Source organism: Hemibagrus wyckioides, linkage group LG10 (assembly GCF_019097595.1).
Source record: "Hemibagrus wyckioides isolate EC202008001 linkage group LG10, SWU_Hwy_1.0, whole genome shotgun sequence".
Classification (NCBI taxonomy): domain Eukaryota; kingdom Metazoa; phylum Chordata; class Actinopteri; order Siluriformes; family Bagridae; genus Hemibagrus; species Hemibagrus wyckioides.
This window is the reverse complement of record NC_080719.1, coordinates 6,809,261-6,833,357: the sequence shown is the minus strand read 5'-3', so window position 1 is coordinate 6,833,357 and position 24,097 is coordinate 6,809,261. Positions and strand designations below refer to the sequence as shown.

General features: G+C 41.8%; 1 protein-coding gene across 8 annotated transcripts in view; it reads right to left on the bottom strand.

Moving 5' to 3' along the window:
• tead1b (TEA domain family member 1b) overlaps positions 1 to 24,097 on the bottom strand; it is a 64,962-nt gene that overhangs the window by 22,072 nt on the left and 18,793 nt on the right. For all 8 annotated transcript variants that reach the window (XM_058401593.1, XM_058401591.1, XM_058401594.1 and 5 more), the window contains one exon: positions 16,291 to 16,543. In XM_058401593.1, the coding sequence (XP_058257576.1) occupies positions 16,291 to 16,447 (157 nt within the window). In that variant the 5' untranslated portion in view covers positions 16,448 to 16,543. The remainder of the gene's footprint in view (positions 1 to 16,290; positions 16,544 to 24,097) is intronic.

Here is a 24,097-nt window from a genome sequence, read left to right as displayed (position 1 = left end):
TGACCCCTGCTTAGCCTTTTCATATGTTAATAACATGCCGCCACCTCAAAACTATTACGCAAATTATAGGTACGGAGCCACTCTAATTACGTGTCCAGCTGTATCCAATGGTTGCCATAGAACTGTTGTTTTCCATTTTAAATCTGGGCCAGTGTAAGATAACCAGCTTTTATAAACAGGCACAGTGTGAATGTGGAACGCAAGCTTTACTTTAATATTCAACTACTAAGCTATTTTTGAACCTGTGCTGTAAATAATATAGATCGGGGTGGTCAGCGTGGCAGAGTATTTCAGCGCACCGAAATGAGTACTTGAAAAACTAATGTCGCAGAGCCGATCAATATATGAAGAGGGAAAAAAAACGGGCCGTTCGGCTGTAGCGGATTCTCTGTCGCGGCTAATAACATGCATTCATTAATTAGCTGAAGGCAACTCATCATACCAGAGATATCAGAGACTGAGGATTGATCGCTTGTATGGAATATGTACCGTATATGGACTAGAGTATAGACTTCAGTATGGGATATTCTGCTGGATGTGGAAATGCTAGGTTGTGTGAAATGAGGGCATGCACACACACACACACGTGCAGGCTGCAGCCTGTGCCTGCTGTGCACAGGGTGAGCTCGCTGTGTTCAGGTGGGCTAGATGAAAGCCAGCAGGGCCGGGTAATGCCTCTTGAGCTTCTGCCATTACACACCTGTCGCGTGAAAAAGAAGTGCTCTCTCTCTCTCTCTCTGTCCGTGTGCGAGTGTAGGCAGTGTACTCAGTCATCTAAAGAAAGACCACCTTTCCATCGAGTACTGATATTCACACACTCTGCAACTATGCTGTTTGCTTAACGAATGGTCTTTCGATCAACGTGACACTAAATATTCACATATCTAACAGCTCCCATATAAAGCAAAAAAAAGTTTTATAAATTTTACACTCTATACAGCTCAAAAGCATTTTTTTTGTCTTTATATGCTCAACTGCAAAGTCAATAATACCTTCTGGGTAAAAACAACAAAAAAAAACAACAAAAAAAACAAAAAACGCCACTTATGGCCCCACCCGACAGGTGTGCACTGCTGTCTAGCCTCAGGCCTGTGTGTGTGTGAGAGTTTTGGATGAGTCAGAGTGCGGGGGCAGTCTCGCCTACTTCTTCGTTAAGGCCGTACCAACAGTCATGTGACCCGAGAACAAATAAACAGCATCTGGGAGATCTGCAGTTCCAGCCCGCCACCCCAGCATGCCTGCACTGTAATCTCTCCCAGATGAAGCCAGGGCCCTCGCCACTTTCAATAATTCACACACTGTGTACACATAACATGACAATAAGGCCCATTCATGCAGACGCCCCATTCCTAGATCAAAGCTCACAATCGGCCAGCTGTAAGCATGCTTACTGCTGAATAATTCATTCTTTTCACCGGCTTGGAGGGAAAAAAAAAAGCCACCGTGCTCAGCGGGACCGGGGCAGTGTGCTTTCTCTCCTATGTTTGCAGTGCAAAACAACTCTGGCACAAAGAAAAACGTACAAAAAAAGAGGCAGGCCAAATTCAAGGCCTCCAAATCCCCGGCCACACAAGCTACCCCCCATTAAGTTTAGAAGGAGTAATTCTGTATGCTTTATAAGCTAATCAGCACTAGTGTTTTTTTGGGTTTTTTTTTTTTTTTTTAAAGAAGAGAGTAGAGCCATTACACGTGGCCCAAGTTGCCCCTGCCCCATGGAGATTTCTTAATAAAAGTATTAAAAGCAGGCTTTTCAATGAACCCGGCATGTTCGGCATTAATCTCTTAACTGTACCCTGGATTAATCATGACTGCTAAACTCACTGATGTCTAAAAGAAAGTTTGAGGAACTTATTTTTTTTAGGAATCAAGGACAAACGGCAGCTGAGGCTGTCTGTGGTTCACAATTTATAAATTGAGATTTTTAGCCTTTTAATCCTGTTCAAATTTGGGTAGCCATTAGTCCCTATTGCTTCCACATGTACTTTTCATCACAGCCTTAGTCTTTTTTATAATTACAAGCTTTCCAGGAACTTTGCAGGTAAAAAAAAACATTGCAGCTTTCATCAGATACATATTAAACATTAGCTTTGTTAATAAGACAGATCTTGCAGCCAACTAGTTGTATCTCTATACAGCACCACCCACTTAATGGGCCAGTGTTTAAAAATGGACTAAACCAACTTCTATTAGGATCCATCAGGTGTGGAATTGGTTTAGGACGTCAGCCTGTAAAAGACAGCCCGTCACTTAAAACAGCAGGGGAAGCATTAGGTATTTATGAGGTTACCCCAAAGATTAGAGTCCTAGCTTTTGGGAGAGAGTGAAAGTGTTTTCTCCACCCTCTTCGGGAAGGGAAAAAAAGTTGTTGGATCTGAATAAGTCACGGCGGACCGGAGACATATCAATAGCCCTCAAACGGCAGTGGCCCACAATGGAGCCTTGAGGCACCCCCACCTCCCAGGATTGGCCTCCAGCAGCTGACTTCTCTTTCTATTAGAAATACAGCTCTACCCCCTCTCCGAGGCTGCTGGACTGCCTCCCTTTCCCCTACTCCCTGCTGAGGGGCTTTCAGGACACCCTCCACGGTATAGAGCCTCCCTCAGCCTTTACCCTTCATATGCAGAGAAAGAAAACCTCAAAGCTTTCTGTGCTTGCATTGGAGGTGGTTTTAAATCCAGCCGCCAGGCAGGCAGAGGCTCTTTCTCAAAACGAGGCGGAGCACTGATTATCTGCACGGTTTGAAGCTGAGATGTGGAAGTCAGCTGAGTGGGGGATAGCTAACTGCTTTTATTGAAAAGTTCCCCCTCTTTTGCTTTATCCCTCCCTGCCTCCCTGCTTGCCTCTGTCCAGGCCCTCCCTCAATCAGTAGGGTTTACACAGCTGCTCGGTCTGCACAGCTACCCTTGACTACCCCCATTGCAGCTCTTCTAACCTCCACCCCCTGCTGCTTGCAGTGGAGGCCAGCATGATTTACAACATATTCACTTTCCACTGGCACTTTCTGACCATGTTCCATCACACTCCTTTCATTTGGGGGAAGATTTCAACTGGCCTGCTTTTAATTCACTCCTCAGTGAGTTATTTCCTTTGGTTTTTTTTATTGCTTCTTTCTCAGGGTCGCCCAAACGGTCCAACTGGCACAGTACAAGCAGATTTTGAATTTGTATTTCAAAGCATACATTTGTAATCTTAATTAATGTGTCTAGACTCGCCCACCATTTGAGGTCTGCTCCAACAGCCCAAGTTTTAAACTGAAGTGCCACTAAATGAGCAAGTCATTACAGTAAATAAAAGAGAAAATGTGTCGTATTATGCACTTCATAATCACAATCACGCCAGTTAAAGGACTGCTGTTCAAGCTCCGGATTTGGGTTTTGAGAATGAATTGGTGGTCAAGAAGATCTACAGACTTGTCCCCTGGATTAAGCAACACGTGGCATACCCCTCCTTTTTCTTCCCAGGTCTCAGCCATAGTCATCTCCAGCATTGCCAACACTAATATCCGTCTTCCACTTAAAGAGGATGAAGGAAACCTGCCATTGATTCTGTACCCAGGAAAAGGGGGGGGGCAAATACAGTCCCATCTTACTCCCTGCCGTCACAACAAAGCAGAGATGATTTAATCAGAGAAAGGCTTTAGTGATAAACAGCATCCTCATTTACTTGCTGCATATTCAGGCATTTTTGTTGCATTATTTGATCGCTAAAACCATTCCTCTGCAAGCTAATTTTGCAAAGGACTTATTTCCTGTAGCAGCACTTTGGTTTAACAGGCAAGACCATGCTCACATCTGGTCCAGCGATGATGTCAGTGCATGCTGGATTCTGCTAGCACAGTGTGAGAGTCAGCCAGCGGCACTTATGCACATGCAAGGCATCTCTTCATGTGGCTTTTTTCCTTGCACAGCACTCTGGAACAGAAGAGGTAGTTTTTCAAAGTGTGCAGAGCTCTGGTTGATCTCAGCCCCACATCCAAATCTGTCGTTAATTCTCATTAGGTTGTAACTTGGTAAGTGTTACTTGTGACAGAGGAACCACAATCAGAATTTTTGCCTGTGCTTAACCTTAATTAGCCCCCATGAAAACTCAACATGCCTACTGGATATAAACTAAGTGCAATTATGGGGGACAATGATGTAGACCTTGGGCATTTGTGTTTTGTTTTTTGTTTTTTTGTTTTTTGCAAAAAGCAAAAGCCTTTAGCAGGATCCCTCAGTGAAATGTGTGCATTAATGGAATGGAGTTGTCAAGGTTGCACTTACTTGGCAGTTTGTAAAATAGGACATTACACTAATTGTCAGAATGTACGTGTACAGTGAAGCCAGACACGTTAGTGCAGGAACATTAAGTCGGTTTGGTTTGTTCACAATGAAAGAGGTAGAGGCGGCTGTCCTGTTCCAGTGTGGGGTATCAAGCCCAGACAATACCCCTGCTTTCCTGTCATGCGTGATAGATGACTCAAGGGTCTCGGGCTTCCATTAGCATTAGAATGGACTAAACCAACAATATGGAGGCATTCAGGCAACCTCCAGACTCCAAGGGTCACTGGCAGAGTTCTAGGAAACACTACTAGTGAGAATGAGAGGCCATATAGAAAGAAAGTACTTGTGCCTTGGAAACTGAACAGGATAGAGAGCTGACACTGAATTGATGGTTGCCTACATGCTTCCAAATGAAACATCATATTAAAGATCAAAAAGGAATCTCGGAATTTCCTCAACAAAACCTCTTAGCAACCTGTTGCAATTGTTGTCTCATTATGTCGAAAGCCTGTGCACTTTAAATAAGTTCCGCATTTAACCCACATTTATGAAGCTTTTTCGAATAAAAAGGGCTAAACCAATCAGCTCATCTATTTAATCAAATTCAGAGTGACTAGGAAAGCCAAAGCAGAGGCAAGAGCTCTTGCTCTGAGATGTATGGTAAATTTGACCTCTTGAATAAGTACGGCTTAAGAGGTTTTGTAGGTTAGCGTGTGCTGCTCTCAGTCATAATTAGGGGAAGGGGAACAAGGGCTCAGTGCGCCTGACCAATGAAATCCATTTAGAAACTGCACTGGATAACAACTGCTGAGCCCAACATCTGACTCCTGCCAACCAGCTGCCGATTATGGCTAGCTTAAGCTCTCAAATGAGGGCCCCAAGCTTTAGAGATGACCAAGTCTGAGAATGGCTTCAAGGCCAAAGTCACCACGCCCAGCGCTGTGGCAGTCACACCCACACCAGCCTTTCTTTTTGGGTCACAATGCTGCTCCCCTAGTCACCCCTGCCTTTACAAGCTCAAGGTTCAAGCCTATATGTTTTGCAAAGTGACCCGGTGAACTGTGAACCTGTTGGGAGTTCTTGGTCTACTCAGGCCGTGGTCCCCATGCCATCTGCTGCTCGCTGTGTGGAACAATGTCTTGCAATGTCTCAATGTCTCTTATACACTAAAGACCTCATTGGTCTTTTCTTTTAACCGTAATTTGTCTCTTATTAACGCATAGCAGAATCCTAAATTTCTTTATCTGTAAATAGGTTTAAGATGTTTATCTGGCAATTCCCACAACTATTCCTAAAAGCATCTAAATTATTCCACAGAAATGCCTATACTTAAATATTCTGTTGCAGTTTCTCTCAAAGGTGCCCTGGGAAAAATGAGTAATTTTAGACTAAAAGGAATGGACAAAATCTACTTCTTGAATCTTGAATCTCTTAAAACGAGACTGATTTGGCACAGCTCACCTTTAATCCTGTGCTTTTCAGTGGCCCACAAAGCATTAATTCTTGGCCAATCTTCAACCAAGTACTATCAAAGCAAAAAAAAAAAAAACAAGTAACAAAACCACTTCAATTCTATACAACCACACGTCAACCAAAAGATGAAGGCTGGTGAGAAAATACAACACAAGTTTCCTCTGCTTCTCAGTAGAAAGCATTTATAGGAAGCAAATTCGAAAAGCTCACAGCTGTGGTCTAGAGCTAGCAGAGATCAGAAAGTACTACATGCCTGAAAGAAACCACTAATGTTTCACATTCCACCATCACACCTACAGACTATATACACCACTCAATCACTGTCACCCTAAAATGCTGCTCTTGTGCAGCAAATAATGGCGAGGTATGCAAGCTGGATCTGCGAGTATTCACGGTTAACAGAGCGGTGGGGCAGCAAGCTGTGAGCTTTCTCTCAGTTGCAGGATCTCCTGATAAAGGTCAGAGAGCAGTTACTTATGAGATAACTTACTATAAAATAAAGTCTAGAGTCAGTGTTAGATTTAAGACTTAATAATAGATCATCCGTCTTATGAGTCACGCTTGACTGCAGATCATTTCAATTCTCTATTAAAAGACACTTAAGTGTAATGAATACCCTTTTAAAAATCAATACAAAGTTTCCAAACACAAAAATGGAATCGATAGTTAACTCCCGGTGACCCAGGTTAGCGCTAAAAGCCTGAATTATGGACGTTCAGGCGGACGAAGAGTGTCGGGAGGCTTGGGATTAATGACGAGCATCCATTGTGCAAACAGACAAGCCAACGGCAGAAATCTGCAGGTGCTCACCCCAAGCCTTCTCAAGACAGAGAGGATTACATTAGATGACCTCTCGTAAATCCCCAGAGCGCAGCCGCAGGTGGGGAGGGGATTCGACTCGGCCATGTTTGTCCTTTCTCTCTCCACTCTGCAGTGTTTGTCAGCAGAGCAGAAGCCACTCCAACCTCGCTGAATCTGCACAAGCTCCCAGAAGGCCAATTAATGCAGCCAGTCCTCCACGGCCTTGCTCTATCAATTAGGAGGCGCAAGTGCATCATCATCATCACATACATTACTGTTGAGGCAGGTCTGGTCAGGGGGGTGAGAAGAGGCTCTTTCAGAAAAGAGAGAGAGAGAGAGAGAGAGAGAGAAGGGGAAATGCAAGGCAGTAATGAGGAGTCCCAAGAGGAACCAGAGAAACGGAGGAACTCAAGTCCTGCTGATGTGTGAACACGCCACCGACTAGCACCTCCCAGCACACACACAGTCAGACGCAGGGTTAAATCAATATTTTCAATCTCTCAGGATCAATCCTGCATCTGAACATGAAGAGAAACCTGTTAGCAGTCACCAATATGTGTAAATGAAAAGCCAAACTTCATGACCCTGATGCATCACACACACACACACACACACACACAAACACCCATGTCGCACACCCTTCAATTCCCACTCAGGTCCCTCATGCTCCAGGCCTCAATCAATGTCAAACTCCCTCAGCGAGCTTTACAGCTGCAAATTGCATGGGAATTTCTCTCTTTTTTCCTCCACTCAGACTTTAGCATTCCAAATCCAATCCTATCCCAGCTCAAAGTCGGAATAACTCTCAAATGTGCATTTAGGGATCGGGATGCGAATACTAACAGGCAGGTAAAATGATCCAGTGATGATCCCTTCCTTTCAATTACAGCAAATCATTTATTTAAGTAGACTATGTCTTTAAATGGTACAAAGCGTCCTGTTTTAGATACACAAAAGCAACCAACTGGAGCTGTGCAACCTGAAACCAGTTACTGAACAGGCTGCCTGGTCTACTGGATTCCATCCACAGCCTCTCAGATGCTAAGCAACTCACCTTCAGACCTGCTGCTTTCTGCTGTCCTGCAAACATAGAACACATAAATCCCAGCAAATCAAGTACAAAAATGTGGTGGACACCCATGGAGTAATTAAACCGAATGATTAAATAGATTTTTTCTGTTAGACTAAAGGGAAAGCAGACATGCCAGTGTGGGTGAAAAGCACAGTCCACCCAGAAAAGCATACTTAAATATGTTTATATTGATGTATTTTGTGATGTGCTCAGTGATTTTTTACTTGGTGATGTGTTTTAGTTTTAGCAGTCGTCTGCCATGCTGAAGTCACGGGGGGACAGTGTTAGCAGAGTTACAATAGCGTTTAATAGGAGTCAACAACCTCAAACATAAGGGATGACACTCAGATTTTCAAGAGCTTCTTTTTCACTCCCTATCTTTTAGTGATGTTAAATGTCCTATCAGTAAGATATCCAGTGTATTGTAAAGTAGACGGAGATGCTGGGGCAAATGTTGGACTCACAACACGGCTGCACAATGTCACAGCAGAGACTCGTTTCGACTGGTTATCTATGGTCTATCTATGAGATTGTGAGTGCAATGGTGTTTGTAAGCATGAAAGTTGAAGCTCTGCAAGCTAATCTGTATGAACAGGTTGTACAGAAGGGGAGGTGAGAGAACTAGACAGATGAAAGGAGTAAAGTGCTGCTGCATCACTCTCTGTTAAGGAAAAGATGACGGCAGGACTAAATAGTACTGGCACCACAAGTATTGTGATTACTGAACCAACATGTTGAGGGAAAAAAATGTTTCAACCAAAAAGGTGACTCTTTTATTGCTAAATAAATCCTGGACACTGTTGATCATTCAGGGTGGGTTTTCCTTTATGTTTCACTGCAATGTCTATGTGGTTCTTGTACTATGGCCATTTACTTGATAAAGAGAAAAGACTAAAGTACAAAAGTTTTACACTCTGAGATAAATTAGAAAGCTTTCTTTATCTTCTGTAGCTTTAGCTGTGTTTACGTGATAAGTGCAGGCGGTTTTGCTAATAGAGCAATACGTGATTCCCCAGCACATTCCATACTGATGAGGAACCCGTGTGAAGTTTGAAGCCACACGTTGCTTGCGAAGCAAAAAGCCAGACAACAGTCATCTGGGAGTGAAAATCAAGCAAGCCTTATTTTTTCTTTTTCCTTGCTCTGGAATTCATTAGGGAACTAAATCTCAGATGGGTTGGGGTTTTTCCTTTTTAAACCCATGTCAAAGAATAAAACTGACTGAGGATTCAAGAAACAAAGTCTTTCAGTTCTGGTGCTTACAAACATCTTTAAAAAAAAAGAGGCTTGTCAATAAGATTACATCTCGCAGTGTAACCAAACAGCAGATACGAATGCCTCGGGCTTTTGGTTTAAGGTGAGCAGTCAAGCATGGGATGGGTTGGCTAACCTGAAGCAGATGTGCTTTCACCGGGTCAGGTTGAAGACAACCCTTTTTAAGAAGGACATTATAGATCATAAGGACAAGACCACAATGCCATAGCTAAAATTATATCGCAATAACAAAGGGTTTAGGGTTGATTATGGCTTTTGGAATTCTCATGTGCTCATTTCATGTATATAGTTGAACAATTATTGCCCAGAAAATTTGCAGAGCAAAAACCAAACAGACTATCAGCAGTCACAAAACAAGACTGTTGCAGTTTTCAAACATGAAGAACCTTCAGGGCTTTGGAGCAATAAATTACACAGAACAGACCCAATCACTGGAATCAGCAGAAAGCCAAGGAAAATAAAACAGCAGTTCTGTTGAAAAAGTTATCATTTAAAATAGCCACATCATCTGTTAGAAAGATATGGTGCTTAAACCCATTGGTCAGTACCATAATCAATAAGAAATAAGAGAATTAAAGTGTGACCAGTTTTTTACTTGTTTTACATCGGCTAAAGAAAACTACTGGCGCTGATAAACCCTAACCTCAAAGTACTGGATTTTGGACTTTACAAACTGAGACACTGATAAAATATTAATATGTTAAAACAATGCATGAGGACATGTTTGCATTTTTAAAACAATACAATCATTAAGAAAAAGCATTAAGGAAATGTAATGACCTACTGAAGATATGTAAAGACAACAGAGCAATGCAAGATACATATAAAGGTCTCTACAAACACTATAATGCAGACACTGTGATAGAACTGCCACTGGATGCACATTCCCCATGCTTTCTAAAACTAATAGGAATCTGTAGCGCTTTCTAGAACTAATAGGAATCTATAGCGAGGATATCCGCCATGTCTACAAGTATATTATCCCAACCTGTTGCCTCAGTAACTGGTCTTCACACGATGAACAGTAATCACAGTGTAATTGAAAACGTGTCTTTCACAGGTGTAAAAACTACAGAGCTGCTACCGAGCCACAATGGCGTGCCGATGAAAGCGAGGGATTGTATAGAAGGTGTGCGTGTGTGTGTGTATATCTGAGTGTGTATGAGGCTGAAGTTCTCTAGACTCCATTCGCGGAGTGAATGCAGGTAGCAGAGAGAGCCTGAGCGGATCCCAGAATTCCTCATTATCCTCGCAGCGGGTGGCCGGGTTTGCGGCAGCGGTCCACGGGGGTGGCCGGGCTCGCTTATTACGCTTAACTGAACCACAGCAGCTCTGCAAACCAAGTGCCACTTAGTGCCCGTCTGAGACGGCCGCTTGGCCCTGATGAGATGACTGAGTGTGCGGCGTGTCAGTAGCAGGGCAAAAACAAATGCCTCATCAAAGCGGCACGGCAAACAGGTCCGATCTGCGCTTGGCTATTATGCACGGACCTCGATCCTGATGCATAACGTCTTACGGCTTTGAGTCGCAGACGAAAAATAGCACTATATGATTAACACTCGCCACCTCCTAAGCAAACAGATGCACTGTAAAAGACTGCTCGGGTGGCCAGGGCCTGATAGCAGCCGCTAAAAGCACCCAGTTCCTGAAACAGATGGTCCTTTCACACATAATAATCATAACAGCCTGCATGTGCTCCTGAGCATCATCCAAAACATACTGTGATATTTAGACTGCTTTGAGGAAGTAGACTCTGTAAAGCTGCTTGTAGAGCAGATGATCTTTCAAGATTAGAACTTTTACATTGTATGGGAAGATCAGAATAACAGCTTGACTGAATTTTAGAATAAAACATATGACAACATTTCTTCATGTCAGATTAAAAGAATGAATGAAGAATGATTGATCTGAGATTAAAGAAAATCACTACAAATCACTGCTTACATTAGGAATCTGCGCAATCCAGGCAGAAATCCAGGCATAAACAGAACCGTTTTTCAAAGTGAGTCTGAGGAAATAAGTGTTTTCTTGACTGTTATCATGTTTTGTTTACAATTTGCCATGACCACGACTGTGTCCGAGCTTCTCATACTCGAACACCGTCCTCTTATTGGTAGTTTACAGATGAGCATCGTGGCATCAGTTGCATTCCAGTTTGTTTTTTAAAGCCTGATGCTAGCCAGGCATTCTGAGACTAGATTTGAACTCACAACCAAAAAATTCTTTTAAGTGTGTTTTTTGTATGGTACAAGTCGTCCAGTGTAAACCTGACTTAAGAATCAAAATGCAAGAAGTTTTTTTGCAGGATTCAAAAATTGACAGACACTTGATAAAAACTTCGAGCCGCATTAGAGACAGCGGCTTACAGGGGTGCATTATTCAAGCAATTTGACGCAAGGCGCTCCCGCACGCACAATAACCCCCATTAAATACATTTTCTCTGATCTCAATGTCCCATTTTGCTTTTCTTGTCATGTTTCACATCTGGCCATGTGTGCAGTGATGTACTCCAGAGGGTATGTAATTGCCTGCGGCCAGGCTGAATGGAGGCTCGCAAAGCAGGTGAATTATGTAAGTGCTAGGTCTTCGGCTCTCGCTGCTGAGGGTTCTCGTCGCTTTCTTCCTTTTTTCCCCCCTGTGCTTCTCTCTCCACAAAGCAGCGGTTGTGATGTTTTTTCGCTGCTGTCACAATTAACCTCAGAGGCTGGGCAGGGAGCCAGCGGCGAGCCCTTCAGGTAAACAGTACGATAAGCTTAGCCGCAAAAAAATTAGACATTGTTTTGAAGCGAGAGGCAGTTGCTATAGTAACTGTTGCTAATTAACTGCATTCAGCCAGGGGAACAAAGGGCTTAAAGGCACTCAGGACAGCAGAGTGCACATGTGCAATCCCTCTCTCTTTCTGCTGCTCGAATACCTGTGTCTCTCCCTTATTTTGCTCCCGCCCCTTAACGCATGCCGGGAGAAGTGCAGCAGCCGGCCTATCAAAGCCGGACACCGATTGTGGTCTGGTGTCCGAGGTCTCGCCTCCTTCGGAAAAAAAATACAAAAACAACGATCACTGTGTCCTGGGGCCAATCAACATGCTTCATCAGCAATAAGGGCCATTTGAAGTGGTTCTCATCAGCTCCGGTGGTATTCTGGAGAAATGGCCCACCAGAAACAATAAAGCAATGACAAGAAAGAAGATCACTTAAAACGATAATACCAGTGATCTAATGTGGAAATATAGGAGACTATAAAGCCGAACAGTTGCTCATATGTGTTAAAGGGTTATAACGGAATATAAACACATTATTCAGGATGAACAGAACACGTGTTCTAGATAGATACAATCACAGATACGAACAGGAGGCACCCTATTTGCTTTTGCCAGAAAGGCATCTGGTTGTGGCTAGAGCTCTGGGATCCCATGGGTTTAACAACAAAAAAAAAGTCAAAAAATAAAAAGAGCTTTTACTTTCATGCACATGTAAACAAGTGGTCAGAGATAAAGCTCCCAGGACAAAGGAAGACCATGTTTCATTCATTCATCCTTATGGTCAGGGTACGAGTGGTTTCAATCAGGCTGCTAGTTTGTTTATATTTTGGGGAATGTCTCTCGAGTGATACAAATATTTGGAGCACTAAACAGATAAAGCTAGTGGCATTGCTTTACACCTCTAATGTGTAGCACATACTACAACTCTGGTTCTCTTACTTTTAGCCGACTGTTTAAAACAACAACACAACTCGGATGAAGTACAATTCCAGTAAATTAAATGAAGAGAGTCCTCATTATAGGTCTGACTGTGAAGGCTGAGCAGCAGTGAAACTAATGATCGAGAAGGAGTGTGGAGGCATGAAGTGTGTCATCTTTGACTAATTGTGGCTAGAAATCACACACTGAATGTCACAAGATGAATGCAGTCAGACGTTACAACACATAACAAAACTCAGGCTTGCTCTTTATTTATATCTAATTGTGTAACTTTTACTTTCTGAAAAGCAAACAGTCATCAGAAGAGTACTAACATGACAGAAGAGAGAATCATCTAGAACAGGCTTATGTCTGCAATATTCTACTATCAAACAGTACACTTTTGAAAATGTTCATTTAACCTCATTTTAAGCAGCCAGTGTGAATAAATATGCATTTTGGAAAGCCTCATATCGTGCGGCTATCCCAGATACTCTAAAATCACTCACATTAACTAGCTAAGGCTAGTTAACTAGCTTGCTTCTGTCACAGTACAGGTCAAGTGGAATTTCCTCCACGTTATTTTCAACATTTTCTCCTCAGTTACTTATTTATTTAACAGCCAGTTCGACCAGAATGCACACACAGACTAATGCAATCTGCTCTTCACTCATCACTACAGTTAGCTAGCTGGAGGTTTCTGGATATCACAACATCCTCTAGTCTTAGCTGTGAAGAGTACACAGTGACTAAGAGCTCGAATGTCACAAAACAAATACATTTGTAATAACAAGGAAGTACAGATAGAGTCTGCTTATAAGCTATGTTTAAAATAATTAACCAACCAAGAGGAGCTAGCCAAGTAGCATAGTAACTAGCATAGTTTGGACTGCCTCAATAGAATCAGTAGTAACCTGTTGATTGAGATTTATTCTGTTTTCTTTTCTTTAAAAGGAAGAAATAAAAGGGAAAGTTGGTCAGTTTTGTTCCTGGTAAAATGTTAGTACTTTGTGCAAAATGAATTGTAGCGTACATGTTGCTCTTTATGCAGAGATTCTTCATGATTTATATGTTTTTATTATTATTATTATTTTTTTTTTTTTATTAAAGTTTCCCAGGTTTGTCTGAAAACCTAACAAAAATATCCTACATTTAACATTGAAATCTAAATATGAACGTATTAATAAACGTTTCAGCGTACAAGATCTCTAAAATATAATGCAACAGTTTATGTAGCAGCTCTGATTTGTAGGAATGACACGGACATGCACGATACAGGTGTCGACTCGTTCTGTGATTTGCACACGCAAAATACATTAACAAATTCGGGATTTTTAATTTGCTCGGCCTCCCCGCTGACAGACGGCCCTGCTTGTTTTGACAGTTGTAACGGCCCTTGTTAATGCTTGAGCGAGTGCATGGGTCACAGTTCACGGTGCGATGGTTTTGGCACTAGGAGCCCAGCGACAGCTGCATGGCTGAAAGACGAGCCCGGCCCCTACAAAGAGCGCCGAGCCGCAATCTGCCGCCTTCAGCTCTCCGTCGTTCCCGCCAAACTAGTTTCGGCAGTGAAAGAATGGCACCGTGCCGGAACAAAACAACGCCCACTCTCTGCCTTTCAGACCTGCCCTCTCTGGTCCTATATCTAGCTCAACCTCATTGCTCAAAAAAAAAAAGCACACCTCTGCTTACCGGTTGTTCTTTCTCCCCGCACAGATGATTGCTTTACTCTCTATTCACACCACCATGGAGGTTTTCAGGTCATTTTGAATGTCTATCACCAGGAAGACGGTAATAAGGGGAAAAAAGGGCCGTTGAGTGCACATGCAACTAGACACTCTGAACATCTGGCACGGCTGACCTCTGCTCAATCCTTGCACTGCCTAATGGGTCACAGTGGATCGAGACCAACGTGCAACCTTCACAAACACGTAGACTCACTTAAAATATCACTTGCACTTAACACAACACTAAACACTCATTACTTCTTAATTTATTACAATTAATACTACTTAATAAAAACAATTCTTTGACTAATACTGAGATAATTGTATCCTCTTTTAATATATCTGAAAGAATTTATTTCTTTAATGCATATATTTTATTCTTTTGTATCTATTATTGTATAAAATATATGATATTATTACACAAAATATTCCAAAAATGTACATTTATAAATATTTATTCTTTATACTGTTTTGTGGCTAGTATGTAGTAGCGAAGTGTCCTCCAATTAACTAATAATTTTTAATTAATTTATTACATGTTATGATTGTGTATATATATATATATATATATATATATATATATATATATATATATATATATATATATATATATATATATATATATATTTATTTATTTTTGTAACTTACATTTTTCTTTGATAATTTGTATTTTGTGTGTGGCATAAAACCTGCTTCTTTTTTATTTATTTATTAACGTTAAAAATATATTGCTATCTCTAAATCAGTGAGCACTGGCGGCTCTTGTACTTGCCGTTAATCATTTAAAACTCGCCAGGCCAAGCCATTTGTCATGCTTTAATCCGAGGCAGAGGGAGAGAGTGTGAGTGAGTTTCTCTGGCACTCCTGGTGTACAAGGAGAAGGAGGAGGGGCTGCAGTGTGTGTGTGTGTGTGTGTGTGTGTGTGTGTGCTGAAAACCTCTTTGTAGCGGCAGCTGAGAGCCATCGCTGCGACTCCTAAACATTACATTTCATTTGGCCGGAGAGGTCACATGACAGCTGCAAAGGACGCCCCCCGAGGGCCTTCAGCTTTCACTTGACACTGACAGGCAGCGAGAGACTACGCAAGAAAGTATGCCCTCTTTCCATGACATCACCCAGCCAGGGTTTTTTTGGAAAAGTGGGGGTAGGTGGATGAGTGTTGGGGCGGGGGGGCACAGCTGGTGGCAGCCGTGGTGCCATCTGCTCCCGACTAATAGTTCATGCTGCTTTACTTATAGACTCGGAGCTCTCCACACCGGCCAGCGAATAAATACTGCTGCTGAGGTCCGTGGAGGCCAGACGGGCTAACACATTAATTTACTGACTGACGATTAGTCTCATTCTTCCTCCCATAGCTGTGGACATTATTGCTTTAACAAATCAGTTCTGAGCGCTATTTCTAGCTTTTCTGGTCGTTATTTGTTTGTTTGTTCTGGAGCGCCCATCACTGGTGAATCTGGTAAGTCGGCTTTCTAACCGTTCCACCGCTCACCCTGAGACTCATCTGTTCTGAAACGCTGTCTTCAGGGGCCAGACCGGCTTGCAGTAATTCATCGACTGAATTATTCTCATATTCATCATCCACTCATTGTTCCCTCCGTCTAATTCCTCGCAGCCCAACATCCCCACCAGGATTAATCGTGGTGCCCAGCAGGGTGGAGGTCACCTGGTGGGTCCATGTCACATGAACTCCATTGGACTAATTTAATTTGGAAAATTTGAAAGGAGCTGTCCAATGGGCTGTGATGTCTCTAGAGCATGATCATTCATGAGCTATTGGCTGAAACGTCGCCATCTTGGCTTAATCTGTTCCCTACTGTAATATGGCTGTAAAGATAAACTAAACGACGTGTTGTAATGTCATCGTAATTATTCTGTGGTGGACAAATCAAATGTATTAGGTGGAAGCTCCAGTGTCTGGCGCCGATCAGTGGCTATGCTAGAATATATGCAATAAAGCATGGCAAGCTAGCTAGCTAGTTAAATCGTAAGCGGACGTCTTACCATACATCTTGCCTTCATCAGAGAGGATGATCTTGCGACGGCCGCAGGGTGGGTAGATAGCCAGCGCCTCCTGGAAGCTCTGCTCGATGTCAGGGCTCCACACACCCTCGGCGTCATTGTCCATGGGCTTCTCTGCAGAGTCGCTCATCCTCTCCATGTCCTCGGCAGGACTTTCGCTGCCGCTCCAGCTGCTGGGATCAATTTTGGCGGTTGGGACCTCCAAGCCGAAGCCTGGAGCACACTAGGGCGAGACCTGGACGGAAAGAGAAAAACAAAAATGGTGGTCAGAAGTCATTCACCAATAACGACAGGTCCTGAAGTGTTTTACTCCTCTCATACTAGAGCAATTGCCTGTTTTTCCTGTTTCTTCTGTTCATAGTTACAATCAATCAAGACGTCTATTTCAGGTTAAGTTACTTCCTACAGTTTTGTCATCACCCATAACTTTTTTTTCACTCTCTTAAAAGGAAATAAAACCACAGTTTGTCATGTTACTGAAAAGCCTCAAATCACAAATCAATCTGTCCCATTGTGGTTTCAACAGGATTATTTGACACTCATGATATTCAAATAATAGTAGAACGAGTAATATAATAGCAATTGATGGATCTTCAGTTGAGTTGGACCAGGTGTCTGAGGAGGAAAAACACCTGGCCCTCCAGGACAGGAAACTGTTGAACTGCACTTGAATATACCACCGTTACCCCCGCTGTCTTAATTGTGAAGAGGCCGTCTATGTAGGCAGCATTTTTAGGCAGCTCTTGCACCCTTCAAACAATGTGCCATTTGAAAGGGAACATAAGGACAGTAGTTTTTAAGGAAAGCATTTGCAAGTATGCAATTGTATGAAACTAGCACGCTAAAAATGAGCAATTTGTAATGACTCAAAAGCTGTTTTATTGCTAATAATATATAACACACAGGGAATCATGGTATAATACACTTTATTTCCAGCACTGGTTAATCCCTACCTACCCAAACAGGTCAGGAATCCAGGCCAAGCTTAGGGACACTAAACTAAATAATGAATCCTTCAGACCAACAACCACAAACCAACATACATATATACAATCAAGTCTTGCTCTTGATTATAAAAAAAGAAAAAAAAGTCAACACCTCAGCAATTTTGTTAAGAGCGAGACTGCAAATGTTTCATTTTTCTTGCCCCCTTATAGCAAAACCAGCTAAAATAGCTTCCGAAGTTCCCCAGATATTAAGATCATGTTTCTATTTTCCTCAGATGTACTTTCAATGGACTTCTAGAAGGATCCAATTGCCTTGAGAAATGAGCTGGGTCGAATGAGGAGGCAGCAGACATATAACCTTAAAACACTCGGCCAAAACCACCTGGCATCTCCTGTAAAGCAGCAGACTTTCTTCTCTAAAAGGCCTTTACAGGCGAGCCAATTTCAGCCCAGCTGTCCGTCCCCTCAAACCGCCCCTTAAATCTGGACGGAAATCATGTCAGACGCTTGTGTGAAGCACAACACGACTGCTTGCAAAACATCCACAGCAATATCACTAACTCTGAATGGAACAAGAAAAAAACAACAACTCATAACGTAGCAAAGTAGAACCTAGTTTTCTTGTTCTGATTTGGTTGAAGACAAGGCCTTCACCCTTCTGATTACTGAAGAACACGGTGCCAAAAGTCTAAGAATAGTCACTCAAGTGACTTGCCAAAGTGAGTTCATTTGCATGCTGAAGATTTTATACTTTCTACAAGCGCACAAACCACCGAGAAGCCAAATGTGTCAAAAATGTGAGGACTTTTGGATGGTGTCGCAGTCCCGTCCGGCCCCCACCCCCATCCCATCCTCCAGACGAGCCTTTCCTCCCTCGGCTTGCTCCCGTTCAGGCGACACAAGCTGTTGTGGGACTAGCAGCATATGTTTCTTCTAGAATGTCAGTTCATGAGGGGGGAAGGGAGCAAGCTGTTGAGGGAGGGGAAAAAAGTGAGGGGGAGGATGGGCAACTCGGAGAGAGAGCGGAGGGAGCTTTTCCTGAATTCCGTTTTTGTGTGCTGAATGCTGACGCTGCAGAACTGACTCACAGACTGATGAGGGGGGGAAGCTTATCCCGTTCTGACCACTAAATGGTTCAGGCCTTTTCTTTTTGGCCCTGCTCTGCACTCCCCCACCCTGCCTGCATAATCAACTACCCTGCTAATCACTTCCAGCGCTGCGACAAGCATGTTGCGGTGGTTCGGCATGGCAGATCGTCTTGAGTCTTGTTTTTTTTTTAATGCTAACCATGTAATGATGCAAACAAGAATCCAGCCTGGGGAAACGTGTTTACTTTCATAGAAAAAAGATCCACTTTGGAAAAGAAACAACAAAATTCTGCGATTTGGTGAATCTTTCTCGAGAGGCCGACTTTCAACAACGCAGTGTCTGGGCATGTCCGTATCGTCTGCTAGGCTTTTCCCAGTAGGACAACTGTGACATTTCAGGGTTTTTTTGTTTTTTTTTTAGTGTATTATATGCTCCGGAGGGGAAATGAAGGAAACCAGAGTTCCCACTTCCACAGGTGGCCTGCCCCCAACGTCACACAAGGAAACGAATACCACCATGTCTCAGTGGTCCATAAATTATTAAACCTCAGCTGCCTGTTTAACAACTTCACATCCAAACCTGGCTGAGGGTTGAGGTACAAAACAGAAAGAGTGTCGATATAGAGGTTCACACTATAAAAGATACACGTTATTAGCATATTAGACCACAGCGCTGCTGATTTCTTGAATCTGATTGGTCAGAAATTGTTATTCATGTTTTATGTATTTTTTAACAGTAGTGGATCTAACTGTAATGTTCAAAAATAATACATTATAATATAATATAATATAATATAATATAATATAATATAATATAATATAATATAATATAATATTCCAAATTATTATAGGAAAATAATAAAACTATTTCAAATTTTAAAAATCTATTAAATGAAATAATATAAATTATTATTATTATTATTATTATTATTATTATTACTACTATTTTAATATTATAAAATAATTTTACTATTTTAATATATATTAAAACAGATTTTAAAATATTCTATTACACTAAATGTTTAAAATATTAAAATATTTAAAATGCACTTTGAATAAAATCTTTGCACTTTTTTGCTTTAGCCTTTCAAATCCCAGCTTATTATTCAGTTATTCAACTTAAAGCTTATTAGTGAGTAACTACTATAAATTATTCAGTAGCAACAGTGAAATTAATGAGGAAAAAAAAAGGAATGCAGTTCAGAGTAGGAGGAATGCAAGCCTGGACAAGCCGACAGGTCACGGGAGTTTAAAGGGTTATTGTGTATTCTGTAGCCTCAACACCCACACACACACACACACACTCACCAAGTAAACATCTACATGAAACAACCTGAAGTGCGAGGAGTGAAATCAGCAGATTTTTTTTATGCATACTGATCATTTCTCTATAAAATGAACAGTTTTTCCACTCAGACACATCTTTGACCCACAAGCCGAAGCCTTTACGACGAGAAAGAAAAGTCTAGAGTTATTTTGGTCTCGTGAAAAACGCTGCTTCATTACGCTATTGATTTCCTGCAGGTCTAACATTGTATTCATAAGTCAGCAGTATCCAGCTAACCATGTTATTACATTAGACGAGCTACATACACATTAAAAATCTGTTCTTTTTACAAGGCACCAGCAAGTGATTTTGATATATGGGTTCAACATCGACTCCGGGCTTTTCACGGCACTCTTACAGATGGTTAAGTCCACATCTATCAACAGGAACAAGCGTTAAAGAACATTCCGGGCAGAAATCAATAGTCTAAAAACAGCCTAATTATGGGACATGGCTTTAGTCCCTCTGTGGTCATTTACGCTTCGATAAATCAACTTAACTGATTTACCTCTGCCACAATCTCATATGCAACGCGGCCCTCGGGAACTTTCTTCCGAGTTCAAGAGCTCTTCATGATTGTATTACATTATCATGCATAAAACCTGAGCACGATTTAGGCTTGATCTAATATGTGCTGGTGTTTCATATTTTCCTTTCCTCTGCATTACAGAGCTACTCCCAGTGTCAAAACAGTGGATCTTATACATACGATTATACATCTGAAGACAAAAAAAAATCTCTGTGAGCTTTTACATTTGTGGTATTCAGTCGGTTTGGTCTGATTTCCCAGCCTGCAGCTTCAGCAGATGAGAATCTGGACCAAAAACTGGTCCGAAAGAGTCGACTTCCAGGTTATTTGATTCTAGTGAGTTTGAATAGAAGCATATTTTCACAGGCTGCTAAACTGACACAAACCGAGCCAAAGGACAGAGCTGTAGTGGATGTGACACAAAAGGTTTCGTTTGTCTTTTTGTGATTTCTCTACACACTTGGTAAAAATGTGGTTCTTGTCACTGTATTTTCATCCAGTGTATTAGAGAGTTACAATAATGTTTTCAAGCTCTACTTGCTCCTTTTTTTCCTTTTTGATTCGTTTAAATCTAAAACAAATGTTTACTCTGGTAGAAAAACTAAAAGCAAACCGAACCGGAAGCATCGATATTGCTCAGATTCAGACGAATAGGTGGGAAAGCGCATTAGGATAAATCTGACCTCAGAAAGTCTTTAAGTGCAGATCCTATATCTAATTATGACTGGACCCTGAAGTATTCGGCACGGAGCTGTGAACTCTCACACGTCCGCTCTAAATAGAGGCAAATTCAAGGTACACGTTTACCAAGATCCACTTGTCTGTTTTGTGAGAAGAAGCCATTGTGCACTTTGAGGTCTGGATGGTTTCTTTCTTGAAATCCTGTCCCACTGTACAGGTTATTTATTTCAGGTAAATATTCATTAAGACGTCTGTTTGTTTTGTCTTTTAGATGAACAGGCTTATATATAGACGGAGGAATGCTATAAGCAATAACTACTGACCAGATAAACTGAATCTGGACTGTGATTTGGGCAATATGGCCCCAGTTAGAGCCAAGCTTCGTTCAGTTTGTCTAAGCCTTGATGACAGATGGGAGCAACAATATACTGTGTTTACTCTCCATGCCGAGTGTCAGACAAACAGGCGACACCGATATCCTTCCAGGGACAAGCAAGATGATGATCCTGTAGCTCTAATTCATTGATTCATCTAGCGAATATGGTTTCAGTCTGAAGGAGCCGTATGATGTGTTCCTGCAGTTTTTTTTTATATGACGCATGGAAATGCAGCAAGTATGTGCCAATTACCGGCTATATGCCAGATCACGATGTTTATCCCGTCATTATCGCAGACGCTTCCAAATACCTTCGGCGTTCCACTAAAGAAGGTAGCGTAAGGACAGAACCTTCCTAACCTTCCTTCCCATAATGCCGTTCGCCAAACACTTTAAATAACAAACACTTAGACTGCTGCTCTAACTGAGGAATATTTTTTCGCAACGTAACATTTTTTTTTTTTACAGAAATATGTAAAAAATAAAACCTGACAGGACATGCTGTTATAGGAAAATAATCAACCCTGAAGCGTTTTATACCCCAGCAATTTGCCAGTGACTGCAGTTTTTTTCTTATTTATTAAAGAATGGCACATCATTATCGGTTTATGGCTATGTTCTAGTTTCTGTCACTTATTGTACCAGCTATAAAGAACTGTTCCCCTTAGCAGCCTCTCTTATTTTCTCTCTCTCTAATAGTAAGGAAAAAAAGCAGATATCAGTATGAGAAAAAAAAAAAAACACCTTTATATCGAAGACTCTTCCTTCATCTCTGAAGTATTAAATGCTAAAGGTACAGCTTTATTTGTGAGTGTTACAAAAAGCCTGACACTGAAGACTCCTTCCAAAAGTTAAGTTAAGTTTACAGCCCTTATCCAGAGCGACTTAAGTTATCTCATTTTATAAAACTGAGCAATTGAGGGTTAAGGGTCCAGCAGTGGCATCATGGGGGACCTGGGATTTGAACTCACAACCTTCTAGTCAGTAGTCCGACACCTCCACCACTAAGCTACCACATCCCGCTTAAGCTGATCAGAGAAACTCATACTGCCCAGGTATTTAATACAGTATTCCAATACAAATATAGAATATTAATATTATTTATAGTTAAGCCAGTTCCCTGGTAATGTACCTGGCAGTCTCACTGCCATGGTCTGGGTTTCCTTCCCATGCAGGGAAACAACCTAGCCACTTAGCCAGTCAGTGGTGGTCCCGAGCCCTGACAAAAAATGGGAAAATTGAGACAAGAAGGACAAGAGAAGTTCAGAAGAAACTTCTTCTTCTCTCAGCCCATCAGACTCAATACAAACATTTACAGCCTTATAATTCCATATAGACTCATTTACATTCTCATTCTGCACTTTCCATGTAACTCATCACTTTCCATTCTGTAATGTTTCCACATTTACTACTGTTACTCCATGGAACATAACTGCATACATCATCTATCACTTTCTATTACTTCATATTTCTTATTATTTCTATTCAAACACATTCTGCCTGAATTCACCTGCCTAATATGATATGTGAACTCAAGCGCACACGTGTAGACTGTAAATAAAAAAAAACCTCACCAATTCCCATGTACTCCTGCTAAACTACCTTATCCTGCTTTACTTATAACAAAATAAGATTTAAAAACCTCCTATAAATAAAACTAATTCTCCGAAATAATTCAGATTAAACACGGTTTGTCGCCCACTTTTAAAAGAGATTAATGAAGGAAAATGTATCCCTGAAAAACAAGCCTTAAACTTCATCCCTCAAGAGCGGCGTAGTATGTTTCACTAAATAGGGCTTTATCACTCGCTTTGTTCTGTGCAGGGTGGGGTGGGGGGTAGAAGTCTGTGTACTGTAAACTGTATTAGTGCTTCCCACACACACACACACACACACACACACACACACATACATACACACACACACACACACACACACCTCCTAGGCACCATGCCCAGGGGAACTTGCACTCCAACACACTGTTCCTGAATTTAAAAAAGGGCAGAGTTAAGCTGGGTCAGGTTCCCAACAATTTTTTCCAGTCTTCAACTGTCTGGTTTTGCTGAGTTTTCACTGTGATCGGATTTCTGTTCTTAGCCGAGTTTAACATGTTCTGAGATGCTTTTCTGCTCAGCACGGTTATAAAGAGTGGTAGTTTGAGTTACTGTATCCTTCCAGTCTGGCTATTCATCTCCGTTCTCTCTCTCTCTCTCTCTTTCTCTTTCGTTCTCTCTCATCAACAAGTCGTTTCCACCCACAGAACTGCTGCTCGCTGGAGGGGGTTCTGCGTCTGGGGACTACTGAAAACGAATGAAAATCCCCGGGAGATCAGCAGTTTCTGAAATACTCGGACCAGACCATCTGGCACCGATAACCACGCCACGATCAAAAAAATCCCTGAGAGTTTGATTAACTAGAGCGCTTGATTTCTTTTTTACTTTTATGCTGCCTCCACATGGACGACTGACTGGAAAGCTGCATGACGGAGCAGGTGTTCCTAATAAAGTGGCCGGCGAGTTTATATGCAAATGAAGACGAAGAATCGAGATTGCTTTAGAACACCCTGAGTGGATAGGGTTAAAAGGTTTTATCATCTTTAATTATCCCTTTCTTGGTAAATCACAGATGCCAGCCAACTAACCACATGCTTATAAGAGCTCCACCTTCCGAGCACTCTGCCATGCGTGTGTGTGTGTGTGTGTGTGTGTGTGTGCGCGTGTGTGTGTGCATGTGTGTGTTGGAGGTGCTCAGCTCCTCCTGAGGCTAACTCCCTCTCTGATAATGTTCTGTGCACACTGTGGCCAGGATGTGCCCCAACACGCCTCTTTCACAACTCACTGC